Source organism: Jaculus jaculus, chromosome 2, assembly GCF_020740685.1.
Source record: "Jaculus jaculus isolate mJacJac1 chromosome 2, mJacJac1.mat.Y.cur, whole genome shotgun sequence".
NCBI lineage: Eukaryota > Metazoa > Chordata > Mammalia > Rodentia > Dipodidae > Jaculus > Jaculus jaculus.
The window spans coordinates 53,593,936-53,620,746 of NC_059103.1; the positions used below are offsets into that span (position 1 = coordinate 53,593,936).

General features: G+C 38.7%; 1 protein-coding gene and 1 non-coding gene across 4 annotated transcripts in view; both read right to left on the reverse strand.

Annotated features, from left to right (window-relative positions):
- Nucleotides 1-26,811, reverse strand: part of Ercc6l2 (ERCC excision repair 6 like 2) — a 114,802-nt gene that overhangs the window by 38,210 nt on the left and 49,781 nt on the right. For all 3 annotated transcript variants that reach the window (XM_045142786.1, XM_045142784.1, XM_045142785.1), the window contains 5 exons: nucleotides 22,106-22,201; nucleotides 15,690-15,789; nucleotides 11,680-11,832; nucleotides 8,233-8,313; nucleotides 5,047-6,178 (listed from right to left, as the gene is read on the reverse strand). In XM_045142786.1, coding sequence (XP_044998721.1) covers nucleotides 5,047-6,178; nucleotides 8,233-8,313; nucleotides 11,680-11,832; nucleotides 15,690-15,789; nucleotides 22,106-22,201 — 1,562 coding nt within the window. The remainder of the gene's footprint in view (nucleotides 1-5,046; nucleotides 6,179-8,232; nucleotides 8,314-11,679; nucleotides 11,833-15,689; nucleotides 15,790-22,105; nucleotides 22,202-26,811) is intronic.
- Nucleotides 12,564-12,679, reverse strand: LOC123458917. Its single transcript, XR_006635854.1, has one exon. It is a non-coding gene; the product is annotated as a U5 spliceosomal RNA (small nuclear RNA).

Below are 26,811 nucleotides of genomic sequence, written 5' to 3' on the forward strand. Positions count from 1 at the left end.
TATTTTTTTGAGGTATGGTTTCATGTAGCCTAGGCTGGCTGCGAACTTGCCTATGACCCTCCCAAGTGCTGGCAATACAGTGATGCTGATTACCATCCCATCCAGCCTATTTCACTTTTTATATTTTCAGAGTCAGGGTCTCACTATATAGCTCAGGCATCTTACTACATAGCTCAGGCTAACCTTGAACTTGCAAGCCTTCTGTCTTAGCCTCCTACTATGTCTATTTATTTACTTGAGACTGGGTCTCACTCTGTAGCCCAGGCTGGCCTAGAACTCAAGGTGATCCCTTCTGCTCAGCCTCCCCAGTGGTGAAATTAAAGGTGTAAGCCACCATACCCATCTTGATTAATTTTTAATCTTCAAGAAATATACTTAATTTTTAACATCACAATATTTTCTTTGTTTTTGAGAAAATGAGCTTAAATATGTTGATTTAGGTTTACTTGGAAATGGTTTCTCCTTTCATCAATATGAACATGGCTGAGATTAAGTAACAATCTTTAAATTTACTTCTGAGATGGAGATTTTTGGATATAGGAAAGTTGTTTACTCACTTAGAAGCTATGCTAGGTTTATCTGTTCCTTGAATATGAACTTGAGTCTGGTGACAGGAGGATCATGGGGTTTATGACCAGGGATGTTTTTGATTGCCTTCACTCAGCTTTACTGTTTGTATTTTGACATTAAAAAAAAAAAAAAAGTATGTCCAGAGAATGTGAAGATGGGAGCTTTTTAGGAAATGAAGAAAAACAACAACAAAAAAGGAAAAACTCATAGCTTTTATCTGAAAGGGGTTTTAAAAGTGGCTTTGGTTTTTATTGCTTTGCTTCTAGGCATCAATAATTTATTTTGAAAAGGTGGTCATAAAGAGAATGAGGCCTGCAAGTCTCCCTCAGGCAGCTCTGGCCACGAGCCTCAGTTTCTACTCTGGCACTGGTGTTGCTTCTGCCAAGCTTCTCCCAGCCAGAAAGAACTGCCAGTCACACGACACACAGACACTACTACCCACTATGACAGAAAGAATCAACAGGAAATTTCAAAACACCAGGTAGCACACATGGAAGTTTTAAAACTCTCAAAAGTATTCTTCTTGTAGCATGTTTCTCAGACTTCTCTTAATTTTGATAATGAACCTTTGACCTTATACAAAGTAACATTTGTTCCACACTGCTAACACATTTTGTATTTTTAAAAAAAAGGGTAATTCATTATCTAAAATGTAGTTTGTGCGGAATGGGGAAATGTTTCAGTGGATAAAGCATTTGCTGTGCAAGCATGAGGGCAAGAGTTTAGACCCCTAGGACATGCATAAATGCCAGGAGGGTGGAGTGCCCCATCTGTAATCCCAGCACTCAAGAGGTAGAAATGGGGGCTGGAGAGGTGGCTTAGCAGTTAAGGCATTTGCCTGCAAAGCCAAAGGACCTTGGTTCAATTCGCCAGTATCCACATGAGCCAGATGCACAAGGTGGCACATGCATCTGGAGTTCGTTTGCAGCGGCTGGAAGGCCTGGTGTGCCCATTCTCTCTCTCTGTGCCTCTTACCCTCTCACAAAAAAACAAACAAACAAGCAAGCAAACAAACAAAAGAGGTGGAAATGGGATTCTGAGGCAAGCTGGCTAGCTAGATTAGCTGAATTGGTGAGCTCTGGGTTCAACTGAGACACTCTGCCTCAGTAAATGAAATGGAGAGCAATGGAGGAAAACACCCAGTGGTCACCTCTAGCCTCCACGTGCACATTTTTGCAGGTACACCCCAAAGTATATCTGCATGCATACACATGCACACACACCACACATACATACACAAAAATAGTCTGTGTAACAATTCCTTAAGCCTATAATTTCACTGTGGTACAAAACCCAAAGGATAGTCCCTGTACTTACAATGGTATCATTATGCATTTCATAATGAACTTTTAAATGACATATTAACCATAAAAGAAAATCTAACATGTAAATAAATAAAATGCAACAATTAAGGTATATCTAAAATAAAATCTCTGCTTTTACAACAGTTTCCTTCACATATGTTTTTGGGGAAGTGAGTCAGACACGTGTAAAGCAATGTTAATTATGTCTTACGTGACTAATCGGATCTGGACAGAGATTGATGGCAGGAAAGCAATGTTCCAGTCCCTCTGAATAAGTATGTGAAGCCAGTCAGCAAGTAGACAACAAAAGAAACACCCATGGGCAACACTACAACCAAATTAGACAAGACACTTTGTGAAATCTGAAGTATAAGCAAGCGGGGTCATTCTACCAGTGGCTATAAACTGTACAAGGTATCTGGTCTGTATGAAGAAAGGCAGCAACAAGGTGACATCTGATAGACCTAAGGACAGGAGACTCCAAGAGAGTAAATGCCAAGAGGTATTTGCTGACTTATTAGGCCAACTAGAGGTCAGTAGCAACAGGATGGCATCTGACAGGACAGGCATCTAAGGACAAGAGACCAAGACAGTGAATACCAACAGGTATTACTGGCACAGTTGGCCAACTAGCGGACAGCAGCTTTGAGGCAGGTCCTCTGCTTGCAGTGAGGTCTGAGAGGACTCTGCAGCAGGGCTCCTGCCCATGTTGGAACCCCGCAAAGAGGAGACACAACAGGGAGGTGATCAGAGTGAGCAGGGCCATAAGATTAAGCAGCCAGAAGAAATAATTTCCCATAAAAATGAGTAAGAGGTTGGCGTGGTAGCACATACCTTTAATCCTGGCACTCGGGAGGCAAGAGGATTGCTGTGAGTTTGAGGCCAGCCTGGGATTACAGAGTGAGGCCCCAGCACATTCATTTCTCTCTCCTTCCTTCCCTCCTTCCTGCCTTGCAAATAAAAATTAAAAAAAAAAAAAAAAGAGCAAAAGAGGGCGGCAGAAATGGCTCAGCAGGTAAGAATGCTTGCTACAAGCATGAAGGCCCCAAAGGGCCCATGACTACCTGGGTTTAATGCCCTAAGACTCAGGTAAACAGCTAAGCAAAGCCATGCATGCTAGTCCTGTTAGGAGCAGAGACTAAAGACTCACTAGGCTCACCAAAGCTGCAGCTGTATGTTGAGAGACAAACTGTCTCAAGAAAACATGCAGATGAGGGCTGGAGAGATGGCTTAGCGGTTAAGCGCTTGCCTGGGAAGCCTAAGGAACCCGGTTTGAGGCACCTTTCCCCAAGATCCATGTTAGCCAGATGCACAAGGGGCGCTCGCATCTGGAGTTCGTTTGCAATGGCTGGAGGCCTTGGCGTGCCCACTCTTTCTTTCTCTCTCTCTCTCTCTCTCTCTCTCTCAGTCTGACGCTCTCTCACATAAATAAATAAAAACAAACAAAAAAACTTTTAAAAAAAGAAAACATGCCGATGAGCTACAGAGGACACCTGACACTCTCCTCTGGCCTCTTGGTGCCTGAGAACAGAGCGTATCTACATAGTCACGTGTATATACCACATACACACACTACACAGGCAAAACAAACAAACAAAAACCAAAACAAAACAAAAACCCACACCAAACAAACAAAACAACGAGGTGAAACTCAAAAACAAGCAATAGAATAATATCCCTAGCAGGACAACATGCCAAAAAGATGTGTTCACAGAACCAGAAGCAATTTCAAAATGAGGTAAGAGTCTTTAAGATAATGAAAAAGTCATGAATCAACAACATAAAGCATAAATTAAGTCAGAAATGATAGAACTTCTTCAAAAGGCTTAGAAATTATAAAAATATATTCCTAAATGAAGAATAAGCTAGAGGGAACATAAGGAAAACAGTGTTTCCAATCATCCTAATGTGGTAGTATTGCCATTTTATTCTTTGAATATTATATAGAAAAAAATGAACATTTTTGGGACATTGTAATTCAATCATTCCCTGTATGCTTGTGAATCAGAATTCTCAAGACAAAGGAAACAGCATTCAAATATAATAGAGAAGAAAAAATGGAACTAAAAGCTCTATAACTCAAGTATCAATATGGAAGTATAAATACAAGCTTATGAGTTATTTTTATCATCACATATAAATGTGTATATATGTGTATACACATATATAAAATACTTATAGATACAAAAGTACATACATGAATATATACATATTCACACACACACACACACACACACACACACACATATTCATATAAACATCTCACTATGGAAAAGTCTCAAAATAATAACCAAGCTAGCAGTGGCAAGACTGTACCTTGAAATATATTTTGTTTCTAAAAGAAACCAACACCTCTTGAGGAAATGACTAATTCCAGGTTTAGGGTAGAACCAAACTGCTCATGTTCAATGGCTCCCCGTGGCCAAAGATGGGCTAACTAAGTCCTAATATACCCATTGTTAATTAACAATAACATTAATCAACTGATAGACCAAGACTCATTTCTAAAGATAAATAAATAAGAAGTTATGTAAGTAATAAAGTGAGAAAAGCAGAAAATACTTTGCTATAATGAATAAGTAAATGATGTGAACATTAAATGCTACTGGTGGCTAAGATCACAAGGTAAGTAGTGCAACACTTCCTGCCTCAGAGTTTTGTCCAAAGGAAATGAACCCGAGTCTCATCTAGTCTTAGAACCAACTGCTCACCTGCAGGTAATACAAAGGGCAGAGGAACATGTCTGATGGCACAAAGAACTCATGATCAGCAAAGCCCTGATGGGGGAAACTCCCTAAATAAGCTGGATGGCCACGAAAGGGCTTGAGGGGAATTCTTAAAGGCTAAGAGAGATGACAGAAAGTAAAGGGACAAGACAACACTATAATATCTTCTGATACGCATGTATGTAACAAGCAAGAGCTTACTATAAAAGTTAGAATGAACTGGTATGGACGGGGCAGAAGGGCTGTGACTCAGGAGAGGAAGATGGCGGAGCTCTCTGGCTTCTTGCAGGTGGTCTTCCCTTTATCCTAGCACTCATCTTCCTACTGTGCCACAACACAGAATCCTGACCTAGAGCTACTTTATAAGCTAGAATAATCTCCTATACAACTATTTGTGCTTAACAAAGTTATCTCAAGAAAAGTTTTCAGAGTATGTCTGTAGTTACCTAAAATTTTATCCATGGAGTCATATATCTGTTCTTGACTGACAGCTCTTTCATTTGAAAAGCTCACTGGTTTTCTTGGTAGGAAAGCACTGGTTTTCTTCTCACAGCTCAGCAATTTAGGGGAGAAATTAATTTTGCCTTTTACAGTCTTTGCCCTGAGGCTGTGTTTAGAGAAAGTGAGGTGGCTGACAGTTAAACTGTCGTCTGATGACCAGGAGTCATCAATACACTGAGAGCTGCAGCCCTCCTCTGCCCGTGGTCGGTTTGCCTTCTCTACTTCACAAGAATCACACTGTTCCTGTTTGTTTTCCTGTTTTCTCTTAAACCTCAAGGAAGTAGGAGCGCTTTGTTTTCTTACTCTTGACTTGGGAGATATGTCAATGTCATCAGATTCATCGCTAACATCATCAAGGTCTTTTCTTTTCATAAAAGATTTCAGAGTCTTCTTGGAAGATGAGTGTTTGTCACGAGTCTGTCCATTGTCACCACTGTATCTTAAGATTATAGGGGTTTCTCCTTCAGACTTTTCAGATCTGCCTACAGGAGGCCTAAATCGTATGCATTGGTTGGGGAGCTTCTGAGCTGTGTACTGTGTGGGACAGATGACGTTGCTCTCTCCTGACTCTGGGTCGCTCTGTGAACCGTGATACTGTCCAGCTGCATCAAAATCTGTCTCATCATCAGACTCAGAAGAAACATTCTGTTCTAAAACCTCACTTTTATCAAAAACACATTTTTCACTTGGATTCAGGATGTTATCTAATTTCAGATGTTCTGAAGTATAAACAGAGTTCTGGGTTTCTTGACAACCAGCATGTTGGGCTTCTGCTACAAGGCACGTGGGCTGTTCATCAGAGCTTTCGTCATCAGAGGCAGAAGTTCCAACACTGTCCTCCACTGCTGGACATTTTGCCTCAAAAAGTTTGGAGAAACCACAGTGGAGTAAAGTAAGCTGTCCCGAGGAACCTGGCGCTTTTCTGGAATCAGGTGCTTTGCTTTTAGTAGTCTTTATTTCTGAGTTTTCCATCGACTCATCATCACTAAAGTCACTGGACAGATCACAAACTTCCCTTGCCACTGGCTCTGCTGGCCCTTCTTGTCCTTCAGGTTCTGGATAGCCAGGCTCTCTGTGCTACATAAGAGGCAAAGATGGAAACAGAAAACATCACAATAAGAGCTATGTGGTGACACATTACTGTAATCCCATCAAGGGGAAGGTGGAGGCAGGAGGATCAGGAGTTCCATTCATTCAAAACATGGAGTTCAAGGCCAGTCTAGGCCACATGATATACCCGCTATCAAAATCTAACCAGAAAAAAAAAAAAAACCCAAACACCAAAGAAAAGTCATAATATCATAGCTTCAAATCTATCACAATGGAGGAGAATTAACATTGGGATAATCTAGATATGTGTATCGGTACTTGTGGAAAGTACAACATATTTAATATGCAAATGAAATAAATTTAATATTGTTTGGCTTAGTCTTTTCTCTTTTAGTGCATTCAATTTCCCTAAATAAATGTTTAAACTGGAGAACCATGTGATCAAATCATTATAAAGGAAAACACAGTGAGGCAGTGAGTGTCTAAGAAGAAGATTCACAATTCTGCCCACAAAAGTGAAAAGCACAGTGTTGGTTTAGTGAGACCCAGCACATACCTCTAATCATGCTTTAAGAAAAACAGAAATTTATAGGACTTATTAAAGAATCCACAATTGCAAAGTGGGTCAAGATGCTTAAAAATCACATTAAGTCAAAAAGGATAGTGATCACTTGAAATTAAGAAAACGTGGGGCTGGAGAGATGGCTTAGAGGTTAAGGCACTTGCTTGTGAAGCCTAAGGAAGGACCCAAGTTCGATTTTCCAGGTCCCATGTAATCCAGATGCACATTGTGGCACATGCATCTGGAGTTTGTCTGCAGTGGCTAGAGGCCATGGCATGTTAATTCTCTCTCCCTCTCTAAAAAATAAATAAGAATAAATCTTAAAAAAAGAAAAATAGGAAGCCGGGCATGGTGGCACATGCCTTCAATCCTAGCACTTGGAAGGCAGAGGTAGGAGGAATGCCATGTGTTCAAGGCTACCCTGAGACTAATTGTGAATTCCAGGTAAGCCTGGGCTACATTGAGACCCTACCTCAAAAAACCAAGAAGTAAAAATCTGAAGCAAAACCATGACTGAAAACTGAAACCCAGTAGTTTTTTTTCACATTAACAAAAGCTATGTATGCTTTTCAGTCTCCTAAAACTGAGACTCAATAACATACTTCTACCAATATTTGATATTCACATGCTTATCTAAATTTAAAAAATGCTCACTCCAAATTCAAGATAGCCTCTAAAACAAAAAAGAAAAAACTAGCAAGAACACTAACATAAAAATCTTCCACATAAGTTTCTCATACCTAAAGCATTTTCTGATAACAATGAAGGTTTGTGGCTGTGCTCTGAGAAACTATGAAGAAATCATAAGATCAAGGACTCAAGTCAAATAAAAGATGTTCTTTGATCTAGAACATAATTTTGATATTTGGAGTTAATCTACAACACACGTTGATGGCTATTTTTCCATTTAATTTGCCACCTTGTAAGACTATTTTTGTGTTGGAGTGGTGCTGTGTATTGAATATAAAATGTCCTGCCTGCATAGGCTCATGTGTTTGAACACTCGATCCCCAGCTGGTGGTGCTGTTTGGGAAGTTGTGGGATCTCTAGGAAGTGGAGTGTTTTTGAAAAAGTGATTCACTGTGCTGGCTGTGAGGTTTTATAGCCTGGTCACTTCCTGCTGCTCTCTGCTTCCTGATGGTGGCTGCAGTGTGACTTGCTGACTCCTGAGGTCGTGCCTTCCCCACCGTGATGGACTGTTTGTCTCAAAACTGTAAGCCAGAATAAACCTTTTCTTCCCTTAAGCTGCTTCCTATCAGGTATCTGGTCACAGCAACAAGTACCTACAGAGCGTGTTCAAGTTTGATGTCTGGTGCCTGCTCCTGAAGCTTCTGCTATGAACACTGAATCAGCCTAAATGGTCATTTCACTCACAGTCCTGTCAAATTGTGTCCTTGAGTTTTAAGAGATATTTTTCTTTTGCACATTAACAAAATGAAGGATAAAGGAAAAGAAATGCAAAGCTGTCACAGTACACATTTCCTGGATGTTGTGAGCTACTGAATTATGTGATACTTACAGTTTTGACCTTCTGTGCTGGAGGTCCCCCTTTAAGCCATGTGGTGGCTGTCATAATCCCAGCTTCCACTTGTCCTTCCCTCTGCAGGAACCACAAGAAAGGAAGCAAACAACTGTGTACAACAGGATAAACACCACCAAGCAAGAGTAATGCTATACAGAGGAAGGAAGTATAAGTGTACCTTGCTCTGCATTCTTCATGTTGTATTTTCATTTGCTAGTTAAGGAACTCACACATAGTTTCACAAAACATTAAAAGACTCTTAATTCTGGTTCTAAAGTTCATTTTTTCAGATGAAGAAAACTAATAGCTTCTAACAAACTCTATTAAAAGCACTAATAGAAAGGAGGAATGAAAAAATATATTATTTACCAAAATATCACAATGTTGGGCATTAAAAAACCTGATATTCTCACTAGTACATTTGTTTTTCATATTCACTAATAAATATTTATTGTCTTTATGCATAGTAGACATGAAACTGAAAACATATAATTACACTCAGAGCTGCTACCTCTTTTGGAAAAGTATATGCACTTCACACTTTCTGTATATCAGTTAGCAGAAGTATGTACAGGTCTATGTTCTAGCATATGGAATCCTTCAAAAGGCAATCAGTTCTTGTTCCATTTGCTGATAGAATGTGAGTTTTCAGGTGCTCAGGTCAAACACCTTGCAGCCATTTTTGACACCTCTCTTTTTGTCATAACCTATATATGACTCACTCATTAACCAACGTCAACCCACCTGCATAATACAGAATGCGGCATTTCTCATGCCATATGCCACTGTCACTCAGGCCAAAGTCACAAGTGCATTATAGTATCCTAGTGGGCTTTTTGCTTCTGTTCTCTGAAAGGAAACTCTTGTAAAACTTCTTAGCCTAATTCTTAGTAAACCACACTATGCCACTATTCCGTTCAGAAGCTTCTAGCTTTTGTTTCTGAGTACAAGTCAAAATATTGAGCTGGTCCAGCTCTTTGCCACATCTCTCACCTCACCCCTTGCTCTCATGTTGCTGCATTCCAGCCATGTTGCCCACCAGCCATTCTGAAGTCATGCCAGGCATACTTTCTTCTCAGGGACACATTATTTGTTTCTTCCCTCTAAAAGGCACTTTCCTCTCCTAACCTTTTTCAAGACTCAGACAAAATTTTCCCAGTGAGGGCTGCTTTGACCACATCATATGAAACTGCAATGCTTTTTCCTTGTGAGGCCCTATTTCCCATCACTACTGTACTTGTAATCCTTATAGCCTAGTACATTATTTACCTATACTGTTTACTATCTGTAAGTTTTGGTATGCAGGACTGCGTACTTTCATTTCTGTAGTCCAGCTACAAAAAGATGCTCAATAGCCAGGGGTGATGGTGCATACCTTTAATCCCAGCACTCGGGAGGCAGAAGTAGAACTGCCATGAGTTCAAGACCACCCTGAGACTACATAGTGAATTCCAGGTCAGCCTGTGCTAGAGTGAGACCCTACCTTGAAAAACCAAAGGAAAAAAAAAAAGGAAAAGATGCTCAACACCCTGTATAAAATGAACTCTCTGAAGGGAGACCACAGAAGAGGAGATCACTGCAAAATAGATCTACCTTATCATAATCATAAAATTAGAAGTGTAATGGAAATGTAAAACTTTTCATCTTAGAATATTTTAAAAGCTTCTATTATATAAAACTTAGAATAAGATTTTAAAATATCTTTTGGGCCTAAATAATTTAAATTCTGGTTGACGACAAATGAGTAGTTTTAATTCAAAATGTCATTCAGTATTGAGAAGCAGTGATAGATACAGCAAGGTGTTCAGCACCCTTTTCCATAAAAAAAAAAAAAAAAAAAAATGAAGGTAAGGATAACCCCACCAATAGGAAACAATCCTGAAGGTAAAACAACATATGCTTGGACAATCAGTCAACAAGATCAGTTTTTACTTAATAACCCGTCATTCTGTTTTTCTTACATAGTATCTGTTTAACAGAGGAATAGGACTATTTTGAAAAAACTGGGAATTAAATTGTACCATATATGGCAGAACAGAATAACTAATCTAATGATAATATTTTCATAGACACTGATATGAAATCAGAAATGTGAACAGTGATAGGCTGGGTAATGTGACAGAAAAATACTCTCTGTGGGAGCAGAGAACTGGAGGAAAAACCCACTACTGGTAAGAAGAGGAACAGGAACACATGAGCTCACAAAACAGCATATTCAAATACAAGAAAAAAGTTGCAGAAAATGGAAGGACTTTGTATGGGCCGTTCAAATTAGAATCATATTACAGTTTCTATAAAAGAAAAAGAAGGGCTGGGGAAATGGCCTAGTGGTTAAGGCACTTGTCAGCAAAGCCAAAGGTCCCAGGTTCAACATAAAGGCACATGTACAAGGTGGTGCATGCAGGAGTGTGTTTGCAGAGGCTAGAGGCTCTGGCATGCCCATTCTCTGTATCTGTCTCTCTCCTCTTTCTTCCTCTTTCTGAAATCAATCAATCGATCAATCAAATATTTAAAAAGAAAGGAGTAGATTTCAGACACTGTTAATAGTTGGATTTACAGACTGCAAATAACATGGACAATTTTTTCCCATCCAGAAGTGGTCACTCTGAATGACTACTGAACTTGCTCAGCATATAATTACTGATATTACATGTTTATTATGTAAATGTTCTCTTCTACCTCCCAGCAAGTTAGGAGTTTCTCAAGGACAGGGCAATTCTTCCTAAACTATGTTCTTGCTTACTAAATGAAGTAAGGTTTTACCACAAAGTACTAGAAGCCAAGAGAAATAGCCTGGGGTTCTCTAAGGCTCAGTTTCCTCATCTATGTATTAAGGAGACTGAAAATGATATTCCAGGTCTTTATGCTACCCATATTACTATCAACTGGAAAATAGGTCAATATTCTATGTTTGGGTACATTAAAGAACTTAAAGATTATTAAAAATGATATGAATAACTCATTTGAGGAATAAGAAACATCTGTATGCTGAAGATGAACACAACTAAAAGAGTTTGAAATATTGGTGTGGAATTTTTATTGGGAACAGAAAACAAAATCTCCATGAGACATGAGAGAACATCTCAGAACATCTCAGGGAGTATTTGGTAACTTCTAATCAAAACATATTTTACAGTTTTGTTTATTTAGGAAAATCTTTTTTTTTTTCCTTTTCAACTTTAACAGCTGTTTTCAAACTAATAAACTGCTCTCTGCCAGTCTGAAAATAATCATGGAAGTCATACACTCTCATACATGGATCTATATGTCAGGATGTATGAAAGCTTAGATGTAGAATTTTTTCCTATTTTTCTAAAAGTAAAAGTTCTAAACATATTTTTGATAAAAAGTAATTTCTCTGATAAGTAAACACTTGTATTTGAAGTTTCCTGATTGATAAGACTGTATTTTACATATCATTGAAAGGGGAGAACAATTTCACACCTCCAAGATGTCCCTTGTAAGACAAGACCCTTGAGATCTTAGTTTGAAGAGGTTATGGATGCCAAAAAGTTCTCCTCGGTGCTCTTTTGATCCTTGAACTGCTTCAAAATACCGCTTGGCATTTTCACTTCCAACCACTGCACAGTGAAGTTGCTAAAACAGAAAAAATACAAGATAGTTTTGAAGTGTTTGCTCCAACAACATGTCAGAATTTCCTGGCATGTCCAGTATATACACAGCCTTTGCTGGAGCCGGCTGAATCTCCTTAGGGAGGAAATTTTGTTTTATTTCCCTGGCAGATGTTGCCATGATGGAGGAGTAATAATAATAATCTGACCATCTTGCTGAAGCTGAGATCTTACATTTCCTACTTTGTTTTCTAACTACTGAGTCAAGATTACACCTCTATTGAATATTCACCTGACAGAAATGTTTAATAATGAAAGCAGACATCTGAATACACATTTCTCCTTTCTAAGTCCTTACACAAGAAATTTAAGTCACTACAAAATACTGGCAGAAATAAATACTGTATTGCCAAAGTTTAATGATGATTTAAAATAATTACATAAAATCATGTTGGTGTCAAACTCACTGGAGAAAGGTTGCACTTCTAACTCACATCAAAATCCATTACTGTTCTAGAAATGCTGCATCTTTGTCAGTTTTAAGAATGTTAACAATGAAACCCTTAGACAAGTAGAATTTTTCTGGTGTGTGTATGGTGTGGAATGTGCAGTGTGTACACATACATGTGCTCTGGCAGCACCCCATGCTCTTGCCCACAGCAGGGGGTGCTTGCCTTGCCTGTGGTGGCTGTAGCAGAACATTGGGAGTCCTGCTCCATCATTCTTCTGTTCATTATTATTATTATTTTGGGGGTTAGCCTTGCTTAGACAAGGCCTCAAAAAATTGGTTTAAGACTCAGAGTTGTTCCTCTCCACAGAAATCTTTAGTAAAAGGCAAAAGATTTATGCTATCTGAAGAGAAACCAGAGTATCTTCTGTTCATTATTATTTGAGCAGTCTCTTGTTATGTTTTGTAAGCCCAGACTTTTCCCTGGTCTCTGCTCCCTTTTGCAGGATTGGGGTTACAGATGTGTGTGACTACACCCAGTTGTTTATGTGGGATCTGGAGATCCAAACTCAGGTGGTGTCAGGCCCTTTCAGGCTGTCTTGCTTGCATAGGAGCACACTTATTGCTGAGTCATCTCTCTCCAGGACCATACAATATTTTAGTATCAACATAAATGTACACTCTGGATTTACTGAATATTTTATTATGTAATTTTGTGAAATTTACACAATTTTCGTAAATACACACTAGTGTGAAGTCTGTGCCTTTCAAATGGCTCAGAAAAAGAAAATAATGACTGGGAAAAAGAGAAGGTAAACATGTAAAATGTTATTGAATGGGGAATTTGGTTGAAATTTTGGAGTTCCTGATGTTATTCTTGTGATTATTCTGTAAATACTTCTAAATAAATTGCATATATGTAAGCATGTACATGTACAAACATGAAGGAATATAGCTGCTATATAAATAAATGTTTTTTTTTTTTGCAAGTACAGAGTATCTGAATACATTATCACACACATACAAACAAAGCACATCAAGACCAAGACTCTCCTGAAGACAAGCTCACTCCTCACCAGAGTCCTAACACTTACATGTACCTTTTTGTGGTTACCCACACACTCAAGTAAGACAGTTTTATCTACAAACATTACTAATTACCACACTGATCGTTCTCCAAGTTGCTTTCTGGCCCACCTAAAAAATGCCTCAGAGACCTTATCACATCAGTACATTTCACTGTACTATGATCTTACAACCATTATTTCTGTTGCATAGTATTATGTAATACTGGTCTACTAATTTCTGTCACCATGAATACAGTGCCTTATCTCCAATGTCAACTTTTCCTCTGCATCTTTCTTGTAAGTACACTTGTGGATAATTCAGGATGAGACACCCCCCCCCCCGCAGCCCCATCTACAAATCCTTAATTTAATCACATCTGCAAAGCCCCTTCCTTTCATGTATAGGTTCCAGGGTTAGGACTTAGTATTTTTGAGGGTCATATTCAGCCCATGGGTAGTGTTCACTTTTTAAACGAGTTGGTGATTATTTCTGGCCAGATGTTGATTTCCCTTTAAGTACATGCTTAGCTCAGCCTATGCCATGGTTACTTGACATGTAGCAGTGACAGTGTGAGTGCTGTGTTCTGGGCAATGGAAGGGATTTCCTCTGCATATCAGCAACCAACCTGAGCTCTGTCTTATTCTGTACTCCTGGCATTTCTACTTTTGTGCTTTTTCTACTTTTGTACCTGAGAGCAGACAAGTCTGGTGGCTGCACTTCAGCACAACACATATGAGACTATATGGCTGAGCCACGTTAGTACACTATCAGTGATAATCCCAAGAGTTCCCTCAGTTGTCCTTTGTTTCGGTACTGAACACTAGGAGTGTACTATAATATGTAAGTCACATCTACTGTCTCCAGTGGTCTCCTCCTGACTGCCTCACTGGCTCCTTCCTATAATCTGGTCCCACCTGCCTCTGCTACTCAGGGCTCTGTATGACTTCTGGAGGACTGCAAAACTTCTTGTATTCCAACACTTTCATAGTTGTTTTTCTATTATTATTCAGTTTTATACCTTCTCAAAAGATGTAAAGAGCACTTGGGTGGCTACAGTGTGAAGTTCATACACATCCAGGTTCAGATTCTGAACTACATTTAAATTATATTTAATGCCTTTTCTTTATAAGATTGCTACCTTACATGTATCATAAAAAGTTCTAAAAGCTTAAATTACCTTGTCTCCAGAAAAATTTTTATTACATATTATTATATACTTGGTACTATATAACAGGCCATTTTATTTCATTAAATGAGTCAAAATGAATAGGTAGAAAGGAAATGTCTTTAATAATAGGTTGAGAAAAATTACACTACTACTCGTGACAAACCTAAAACAGTATTCCAAATAATAGGTCCTAAGATGAAGAAAGAGCCTACTTCTTTTCATGAGTAAGCTAGGAAGAAAGTAATCCTCAAGTAGTGTTACATCAAAGAACAAAAAGATGAATAGTTTCTTCTAGCACTAAATGGTTGAGGAAAACACACAAACTGTGTAAAGTCTATTTTTAGAATGAAGATGTCAGCATAAATTTAAGATTGGATCATTCTTAGGTAACGACCACCACATGTGGCAGATGTTTGCTCTTAAATAGATGCCATCCAATTATAGAGAGCAATTCAAATTTGATATTTACAATCAAACTTGAATCTCATCCCAGATCTTCTCAAGTGTGCAGTTAAATATAAAATGGTCTAAGAGGACCAGTAATTAGTACCCTATATGTAGTAGAGTTAATGTGATTTTAGATGACTACTGAAAGCACCAAGCACAGTAGACAGCCCGTTTGAGCATGCCCTGGAACTCCATTTTTTTGGAAATCTGAATGGTCAGTCACTGCATGAAGCTCTGAGGCAGTATTCCCATCTTCTTCCTGTCATGGCAACAAAAGACATCATTCTGGAGTAAACAGAGGGTGGTCCTCATGGCTGGAAGAGGGCTCAGGCATCCTTGCAACCACAGCAGTGAGGTCAGTGAGCTCAGTGCCAGTCTGTGGCAAGTGGATGTCTAGGGAGGTGTGACCTCACCACTTAACTTGTGATCTCTGGGCTTAGCAGCACAGGCACTCCTGGGAGCTAGTTACAATGCACACTCCTGGGCCCTACCCCAAACCTACTATATCAGCATCTACTTCAACACGATCCTGAGGTGATCCACATGCACAGTTACATTTAAGAAATACTAGGCTTCTTTAAGAAACTTGCAGTATTAAAATTCACTGTGTCTATGAATTAATCTGTTCCATATAAGCTTACTGAATTCCACATTATGGTGAAGTTGAAAACCTCTTTATATAACTCTGTTCCCATGTTTTGGAAATAGATGAAGGTTTATTTCTTAATTAGAAAAAGGGGTGCCTGCTTACCTGCTTGTAAAGTTGCCGTAAGTACATGACCTCCTCCACAGTCCCCAAGGATATAAGCCGTAGCACTTTCACATCTCTGCACTGGCCAATCCTATACACTCTGAGAAGATGGACACAGCAGAGTCAAGTAACACAAGTCAGGTACAGGAGGCAACTTTGGCACATCCACGTGCAATGCTACCAATATTTTAACTTTTGATACTTGGTAATAATGAGAAAATAGTTAATAAAGTACTTGCTGCACAAGTATGAAGACCTAAATCTGAATCCTCAGAAACCACATAAATGCTGGGTGGGCAACAGCCTACCTGTTATCCCAGTACGTAGGAGGTGGAAACAGAGGATGACTAGAGCAAGCAGGCTAGTTAGACTAAATGAACTGGCAAACCTTGGGTTAAAGTACAAAATCCTGCCTCAATAAATAAGATGGAGAGCGACTGCAGACGACATTCAAAGCAAACCTCTAGCTTCCACATGCACACACACACACACACACACACACACACACACACACACACACACGGCCACACCCTAGATACACACAAAGAAAATATACATTCATATAAAGGGACAAGTTGTTGAAGAGAATATTACAGAAAAATGTACATATCAATTTTAACACCCTCCAGTGTCCAAAACTTTTTCCTTAGTTTCTTTCTTTCTTTCTGTTTTTTGAATGGCAATTCTTCTGAACAGAGCACTTCCATTTATTTCATTTCTGTAGAGCTCTTCCAAATGCAAGCCCATTCAGACACAGAAAGAGGATTAATGGCTGGTTGGGGATAAAGGGATGGGGAGGACCTAGGGGGACAGATCACAAAAGGAAATAAGGAAAACCTTGCTGTTGATGGATGACATTCTAATTGTCTTAAATATGATGATGGTGTCATAGGTGCCTTTAAATAGCAAAACTTACCAACTGTGCATGTTAAATATGTCTGGTTTACTGTGAACATGCCAATTATACCTCTAAAAAGCTGCCTAAAAATAAATACACAAAAACATTAGGGAAAAGTAATTAAATGGAAAGTCTATTAAAGGGCAGACTGAAGAGAGTCACATCTATGGAGTAGGCCTGACTAAATCCCTCAGTTGCCTGGTGCCCCAGGTGCTCTGACACAGATGAAATGATGACAGCTCCACCCTAACTTGTCACAGTGGTTCACTTGGTCTTTATTGCATGATATGTATGAGGTCACTGTTACATTTGCTCAGGCAAAAGGGGAAAAACTTTACTGCTTCTAGTGCTTGAAAATGTTGCAATTTGGGGGGGATTCATTTTGACCTGAGAGGTCACTGTATACACTATTAGTATTTGATGTTCCTCTATGTTCTTCACCTGTTCCTCCTCACAGAGACCTTTTACTGCAGATATACCCAGGAGGGAATTGAGGCTCATGACACAAGCCAAAGTAAAGGTGGCATTGGCATTCTCACTTCCACCTTGCAGCCTGGAGGAAGAGAAGGCTCTCAGACTCAGAAAGGGACCCATGAAGATGCTTCTTAGATATGTACATAACCAACTGTTCAGTGAATGGGCAGTTAGAATGTCTATCTTTTAATATTTACAGATGAACTTTTATAAATGTTATTTTGTACCTATGCTTCATGGTCCATATAAAAGGGATTTGTAGGTGATGGCTCTTTCACTATGTAGAGATAAATATGAAGAAGTGTCATAAAATACATAGGTCAGGATTTTCATTTCTCTTTTGTTATGGGTCAGTACAAGGGGATGGCTGAGGATGGGGAAAAGGAATACATGGTGCTTTGAGGAATAGTGGGATAAGTAAGACAATAGCAAGGGTGTACATGAAAAAGTACAAAAAAACTACAAATGTTCCAAGACATAAAAAGGAGGTTATTTTTGTTTCCGTTCTTTTGTGGGTTCTACTTCAAGGCACGGACTCAAAATGCTGACTGTTGTAGTCAGCTTCACACTGCTGGGATGATCCTCCAAACCAGATAGTTTATGAGAGGAAGGGATTTATTTGAAGTCCACAGATCCAGGGGAAGTTCCATTTATGGCAGAAGAATCTAGTCCCCTTTCACAGACCCAAGCAGAGAGAGACACAACCAGCCAGCAAGTATACAGGAATCTGTAGCAGCTGGACCCCCAGAGCTCACTCTGCATACCTCATGCTGGAAATCAGATCTGGCCCCAGTAACACCTTAGGGATGGACCCCAGGATCCACTCCTAGTGACACCTCTTCCAGCCAGGCGGCTGGAAATCCAAGTTACAAGCTTGAATAAAACACCCAAGCCTACTGGGGGACACACTTTCAAACTATTACATAGACTGAATCAGATGTGAGCCTGAGCAAGTACTAAGGGGACTGCCTCAGTCTCCCTGCATAAAACCTGGTGTCACACTAGAGTCAAGTGCATAAGGGCGCTGTATCAGACAGGAAGCATTGTGAACAGTCCCTGCCTCCCAGCAAACATAATGAATATAGCTGTTGTTTATCCTTATTCTTCTAAAGTCATTTACTTAAGACTGTATGTAAAATGTTAAGCACTGTAGTAAGTCTTTCTTCTTGCACTTTTCTGTATATTGTCATTTTCCTTCAGACTTTCAAGTGTGTCTAACACACTCTTTTCAATGAATTATTTACAATTTGCTTTTATATTAATAATGTGATGGTCTGCTTTTCTATAACTTCCTCTAACTCATTGTCTTTGGGTTTTGCTAAGTTTCTTGTCACATCCTTCTTCCATTTAGTCTTTCTTTTTTAAAAAGTTAATTTAAAATCTAAAGTAGTATCAGAACTTCAAATGTGTTACTATTTACTTTTTTCTCTCAATTTTTTTCATTATGCTAAAATATGTAATAGCAAATCAATCACCTTTTGCATGTGTATGTATGTGAGGGGTGCATGCATACATTCATGATCATGTGTGTGTGTCTTCCACTATTACTCCAAACCTTATTATTTGAGGAAAAGTCTCTTGTGAACCTAGAATTCACTAATTGTACTAGACTAGGTAGCCAGTGAGCCCCAGGAATTCAGTTTCTGCTTTTCCCAGTGCTGGGACTAAAGGTGTGCACCCCTATGCCCAGCATTTATGTGGGTGCTGGGGATCTGAACTCAAGTTCTCATGTTTGCATAGCAAACCTTTTACTCACTGAGTTATATCCCCAGCCCCTAAACTTTTCTTAAAAAAAAATCACGAGAGGCTGTTAAATTTTATTAAATACCTTTTCTGCATTAATTGAGTGATCACTGGGGGGTTTTCTCTTTATTCATTAATGTAGTATTTTGTATTGATTTCTGTATAATGTTAAACCATCCTGGCATAGTAAGAATAAGTCCTAGTTGGTATATCAATCTTTCATTATGTTTCTGAATCTCTCCTTTATAACTAGTCTCTCTTCTGACATATGATAATCTTTTGAATGCTAGAAAAAAAAAATCAAGAGACAACTACAAAAATGAAACAGTGTAATCGCTTGTACTTTTTAAAAACACTGACTTCCCTTTCAACACATTCTGACTCTATAACTAGAATGAACCTCTATAATCTCAGTTTAAAAGCACCTAGGTTGTGTATCAAAGAACACTATGAGCAAAGCAAAAAGCAACCCACAGAACAGGAGATATTTGCAAATCACAAATCTGATAATGAGATATTAATATTAAAAATTTATAAAGAATTCCTAAAGCCTACAATTAACAGTAACAAAACTCTCAAATCAACATTGGTCAAAGGACTTGAGTAGACATTTCTCCTAAGATTACAAGTAAGATACACAATTTGCCAGTAAGCACTTGAAAATACTCAACATCACTAGTCATTAGGAAATGCAAATCAAAACTACAGTGAAAGGCTGAGGATGGGGATAATTGCTTGGATTTGATCCCTAGCACTGCTGGGGCAGGGAGCAAGAAAAGAGAGAGGAGGAACCCAGCTAACAAGCATTAAAATGACAGCTACGTGCCACCTCACACACATTACTATGCCAGCCGGTTTTTCCTTGCTAGTGTTTGGCACACTCTCCTGCTGCTATTGTCCACCTTATGTTAGCCAGGGGGTGATGTCCACCCTCTACTCATGCCATTGTTTTCCCCTGCCATTATGGAGCTTCCCCTCGAGCCTGTAAGCCAAAATAAACCCTTTCCTCTCACCAGCTGCTTTTGGTTAGGTGTTTTCTGCCGGCAATGTGGAACCTGAATGCAACACCTACTGAGCCATTTCCTAAGCCTGTTAGCATACATTTTGAGAATTTCTAGGATCTCCTTTCCTGAAATAAAATTCTAATAGCTATTTTGTTGAAATTAGGCATAATTTCAATTATTTATTATTACTGATATTTGCATACAATCCTTTCATATTTGGGGAATTTTTCCTTTCTAACCATATTCAGGTTCTTAGCCACACCAGCGATACTTTTTAGACCAAACTATATATATCAGGACATTCTTTGATTATCACTGACTTAAAAATGTATTTTTAAATTTATTTGCAAGTAGAGATAGACAGAAGAGAGACAGAGAGAATGAGCATACCATGGCCTCCAACCACTTATGTGGGTACTGGAGAATCGAACTTGGGTCATTAGGCTTTGTAGGTAAGTGCCTAAACCACTCACTGAGCCATCTCTCTAGCTGACTTTTGTATATTTTAGCTTCTCTACATAGATTATTGCACTTGTTGGCTTACATCTTTGAGCAATAAATTTTCTGAGTTCCTGGATGTCAACAGTTGCCTTTATTTTTTTCCTTACATATTGATATGATAGTCACTGATTACAACACTAAATTAAAATAATTTTCTTTCACATAAGTCATAAATTTTGTCAAGTGGACAGCCCTGCTATCATCTAGAATCTTATAGCAGATGGAAAATCTGTTCTTCAAAGTCTGATCTATAGACAGGAACCTGATTCTCATTTACTGCTGACTTAATTTTTTCTTTGGTTTTGCTGTTATAAATCCTCTTCCTCTTTCTCTATCTGGAATAGCTTCAGGATTAGAAATATAACCAAGCTATATGTCATATCTCCCTCTTATTCCTACTTAGCATTTGGCAGCTCTTCAAAATTAACAATCATGTTCCCTAACCCATAGTCTTTCTGTTCTTTCCTTCTAAAATGGACTGATGATGCTTCTAGAGTTTTCTTTCACTTCATTTATATTTCACATATATTTGTTTTGTGACTTTTTATTTTAAAACATAAGGATACTTTTAATATTCTATACCACTGTTAGCCCCCTCTATTTTATTATTTGGGCCGGCTGATAAGTTTTACTTTGGCAATGGTTTTACTTTCTGAGAGCATTCTTGTTTTCTATATACAATTTTGCTAGCATCCTAGTTTTACTTCAGTTTTTTTTTTCCATGTCTGCTTTACCCCTTGGTTTTTATTTTTCATGCTGCTAGTTTTATGCAAATGTGTTATAATTTCTCCTTCATAGTTGAAGTTGGGAACCAGAAAGACTGAAGTGCAAAGAGGGCCTGGATTCCTATGCATGTAAAAGGGTTATTAACCACCTCTTCTTCTGCAACCTGTGGAGATCGGGAATTACTTCACTTTCCATCCACTTCAGGATCTGCTTCTAACCAGGAGCCGTTCTACAATCAGATTCCTCACTTCTTTGTGAAATGTGTAAAATTATTCTTTGAAGGGACATTTTCACCACATAGTCCTTCTATAACATGAGGTGTCACAGAGGAACCTACAGAGTACCTACCTCATGATTAACTGCCCAGAAGGACCACTCTTCTTACTTCTACCTGAGCTAACTCCATGCTTGAAGTTTTTGTTCTTCCCTGCTTTTCTCTGATGATTTCTTGGTCATATATACTATTCACTTCTTCCAAGAGTTTCTCAAAACGTCTAAACTATTATAAATTGTCCTATTTTTCTTTTGTTTTTGGTATGTATTTGTGTGTGTGTGTGCGCGCATGCGTGCACATGTGCTCACAGAAGTACCCATCCCATGTGGAGGCCAGAGAATGTTGGGTGTCTTCTCATTTTGCTCTTCTACTTTACTTCCTTGATTCACAGTTTCTCATTGAACCTACTGCTGCCATTTCTGGTCACACTGGCTGACAGCAAGCCCCAGACATTCCCTGGTCTCCATCCCTACAGGACTGGGACCACATGGCCATGCCCATCTTTTTACATGGGTGTTTAGAATTGAATTTAGGTAGCCTCAAGGCTTGTTAGAAAGGGCTCTTGAACAAGAAACTGTGTCCTCAGCCCCTTTATTTTTAAGTCATTTCTGCCACAATAGTACAATTTTTCAGATGTAAAAAGAATGGCTACTAATAAGCCTACTATTTGAAGTCAGAAGGTTAGAGTTATACTAATTAAGCAGAAGTTTGCACAAGGGACCTAACTAGTCCTATTTGCAGTAGTATTTTCAGATTACAAGAACATGTAGGTCACTTTAAATTGTCAGTATTTTACCTGTCAATGGCTTGAAGATCATTGGCTGGATTCCAAGTTGGATCAAATAATATAACAACATTGGCACCAACAAAATTGAGACCAAGTCCACCAGCCCTAGGAAAAGGAAAGAACACATTGAAAAGGCAAAAACTATCAGTGGGCACAGTGTTACATGACTGTAATCACAGCATTCAGGAGGTAGAGTCACAAAGACTGTGAGCTCCAGGCTAGCTAGGGCTACACTAAGACCCCATCTCAAAACAATAATCAACTAAGCCACTCACAATGACACCAACCACTGTGTTCTAACAATCATGCTTATTTTTTGCAGCCAGTATAACATTGTATAACATGACACAAGCAGGGTGAATAAAACAGAAACATGTCCACAAATATATCTATGACAGTCCTTTTCTACCATTCACGGAAAATCCCTAGAAGAATTGGCCATCTGATCCCATGCAGACAGGTAGGTAGAAAGCCCATGTAATGTGTTAGTTATTTTAATTTTTAGATTTTCAAATGCCATTTTTGCAGGATTTTACAAGCATAATTTGAAAAGAACCTTTTAGTATATTCTCCAACAAGAAGAAGTTGCAGGTGCATCTGTCTTACAAACAATCAACTCGCTGAGCTGGATTCCTGACTGACACAATTAAAAATCAATCCATGAATAAATGTACATTATTACAGTCAAATTGCTTGTTTTGCACAGTAGTAATTATGATCATCACATGTTTTGGATTTTCTAGTCTGTTTCCTTTATTTAATAATTGCTTTATGACAATGATAAAATGTTGTGTATTTTAAAAAGAACAGCAAAACTAAAATACAAAAACAAAATGTTTTGCTTTACTTTGTTTCTCTTGGCTTTATTCCTGACCCCATTTCTCAGATCTTTCTGAGGCTTAGTATCATCAGTTTCCCTTTCTCTGGAGTGACTGAACCCAAGCATTAATTCACACTCGGACCATGTTTTGCAGTGGTGCTGACCATCCAGACAGAAAAGTGAAATAATCTTCCTTCTTAAAATCTGTATTAGATGGGAAGAAATAAACACGGGCTGAGTTTTCACTATATCCAAGAAACTGTGTAAGATATCTTCATATGCTGGCTCTTTCAACATCAAGATAGCACTGAGACTCTATCTTCATATCACAGGTGAGAAAACAAGGTCTCCTCAGTGGCCAGTGTCTGTATTTAGAGCCAAGCATCCAAACTTAAATTGTAGTGCTCAGTAGAAATTAAATTATATCTTTTAGAAAGTTACATTCTAGAAGTGACAGCAAAAAGATGTCACAAGGAGTTAAACTCAAAGAAAAACAGGTGGGATAGGGGGAACGTATCGGAAAGAACAACAGCCCAAATGGATGAGCTGAGGCGTGGGTGGGACTTAGAGGTCCAGTAATAATGAAAAGGGACAGGTGCCTGAGAAACCAAACCAACTGCTTCAGTTAGATTCTTATGTATTCATTTCAGAGCCCCATATGAGCCAAAAACAAGGGCTCTGCTAGTTAGGGCAGTAATCTAAGAGATGCTGAAATTACAACTGACACCTGGCTGAGCTAAAGCAGAAGCAAAGCCTCTTCTAGAACAAGAAAACTCTTAAGCTAGATCTCTGGTGATGAGCTGATTCTCTTACAACAACAAACTTAGAAGTTTGCTTTCAAATCCATCACTTTGTTATTAGGTGGCTACTAACCAAGGGCTGATCCTTCAAGCAATAAAAGGAACATCTTTTTCAGTCTGATGACTAGTATTTGAGTCAGAAATGTGATGAGTACGCTTCCTAAGTATGTCTTCCACATTCTGTTCTTGTACCAAAACTTTAAAAATTCAAAATGTACACTTTAACTATACCATAAAGCAACCTTTAACAAATTATGTTTTACTAGTATTAAGTATTATAAAGGGTCAAAAATGTCTTAAGAGACATGTTATGTCCATGGACAGAAAGGCTTACTATGACAAATTGCCAACTTCACCCAGTCACTTATAAATTTGATGATTCTAATTAAAAACAAAACCCTAATCCCAGGGAAAATTGCAAATGGCCTTCTTTTTTTTAAGGTCATTAAACAGTCATTTATTATCATTATCAAATAATATTCACTGTTCATAATTATAGATGCTCAATCACAACTGCTAAACAAATAACATTTTCTCCCATGCTAATGTCTAAAAGTGATATAACAAGTGGCAGCTTTGTAAAGATATTATCTAACAAAATCATAAATAAAGCAATAAAGCAGTAAAAAAAAAAAAAAAAGAAGAAGGAGCCAGCATAGTGGCGCACACCTTTAATCCCAGCACTCGGGAGGCAGAGGTAGGAGGATTGCCGTAAGTTCGAGGCCACCCTGAGACTCCATAGTGAAGTCCAGGTGAAGTCCAGGTCAGCCTGGGCTACAGTGAGACCCAACCTCCAAAAACCAAAACAAGAAAAAAATAAAAAAGAGAAAAAAAGGAAAATGATTGTTTCTAAGATAACTATAGGGAGGTAACTTGGAGGGATAAGGCAAAAAATTATAATTTAACTTTTATTTGTTGTTTTGTTGTATTTCTTTTTTGTGTTTGCAGAGGACTCTTCTTTAAATAACCTGAATCTAATGAGGACTTATGGGGGGAGGAGGTAATTCCAAGAACAAAAGAGCTTGGAAAACAACAAAATTTTGAATTGCAATGTGGTTATTTCAAATAATATAATAAGACTGGAAAATTTTATTTCTAAGACTCATAGAGCAAAAATGACAACATGAAGCTGGACGTGGTGGCACATACCTTTAATCTCAGCACTTGGTAGGCAGAGGTAGATCACCATGAGTTCAAGGCCACCCTGAGACTGAATTCCAGATCCGCCTGGGCTACAGTAAGACCCTACCTAAGGTAACAAAAACCAAAAACAATAACAACTCCCCTCTCAAAACATGCAGATAGAGAACCTAACTAATGACTTCTAACCCAGTGCTTGGAAAACAGGCAAGAGGATCACAAGTTCAAGGCCAGTCAGGAATATATACCAAGAACCTACCTCAACAAACATACAAAAACCAAATCAAATTAAAACCGAACAAAACACCAACAAAGAGTTAACTGGTACACTAATGGCATGAATGTTATGGGGTAAGCAACTAATTTTTGATCAGAAGGTACTGTAAACCTGGTCAAAAGTCCATGGCTAGGGAGTTCATAGGTCCTAGTAGGGAAGTTACTACTGTTATTTTGCTGAATGGACATGGTATGTTTATCAAACTCACTTCTCTTCTAAATATTTATGATTAATGCAAAGACGAATACTACATATGGTTGTGGCAGAGACTTTTCCACAGTGGGAGGCAGTTATATACTCATAACTGGTCAACGTGCAGAGAATAAGTGACTGCTGACTGTGCAGCCCCAAATGGAACATCTATACCGCTGCCCCCAACGCTTAGGAGACATCAAAGAAGAGGTACAAAAAGAATATAAGAGCTAGTGAAAAAGGACGGAATGATATGAAATGCTGTCATCCAGCAAGACACAGCTGCTGCCTTCATGACCTTGCAGCAGCTCTGCACAAGACCTGTACAAGACTGGACTCATCAACATTCCATCATATACGGGGAAAAGTTATGAGGCCCCTCCAACCTTCCCTGAGAAAGGAGAGATTTTCTTCAGTGGGATAGCCATTGGTAAGTTGCCCGTCTTCCAGTAACTAACCCTTCACCCATGTCCCTGCAAGCAACTCTTGTTAGGGAGTCACACAAAAAAAGGCATGAATGTAGAAGGGGGAGGAGAATAGCTGGGAATAAAGTTATCAATGGGAGTGGGAGGAGGACAAAAGAGGGTGACGGTTAAGTAATGATCAATACATGTATGAAAATGCCATAATGAGCCGGGTGTGGTGGCACACACCTTTAATCCCAGCACTTGGGAGGCATAGGTAGGAGGATCGTCGTGAGTTCGAGGCCACCCTGAAACTACATAGTGAATTCCAGGTCAGCCTGGGCTACAGTGAAACCTTACCTCGAAAAACCAAAAAAAAAAAAAAAAAAAGCCATAATGAAACCCAATAGTATAACTAATATATGCTAATAACTAATAAATTAATCAAGTAAAAATATAGGAATAAAATGCAACTTGAGAACTAAAGAAAATGGAAGAAAAAGAAACATTTTAGATAAATACTATGAATATTTTTCAGAGATAAAATAATACAGACATTCAGATTTTGTCTGGTACAAAAAGTGAACAAAGGCCCACACTGAGACTCAATATCCCCATGAAATTGCAGCAGACTGCAGATGGAGACAAACTCTTAGTAGTTGTGAAAACCAACCAGATTGGCATAGGGTAGCCACTGAACAATATTAAGCACTAAAAGATAAAACTTTAGTGCCTTCAAATAGCTGGGAGGAAATTAGTTTCAATCTGTAATTCTAGATTTGGCCAAAGCGTAAGTTCCAGGAGAAGGCACATCAAAGACATTTCCTGTATTCAAGGATATAGAAAGTTTGCTTTTTTATAGATCCTGACTTACAAAGTTACTTGAGGAATTTCCCAAGAAAACAATGGGTGAAAGAACAAAGATGGCATGAAATCCAGGTGTGGTGGTTTGGATCAGATGCCCCCATAAGCTTGTGTTTTGAGTGCTTGCTTTCCAGCTGGTGGCAATTTGAAAGGTGGAGAATTGCTGCATGGAGGAGGCCTGTTGATGGGGGTGGAACCTGAGATTAGCCCTACATTGC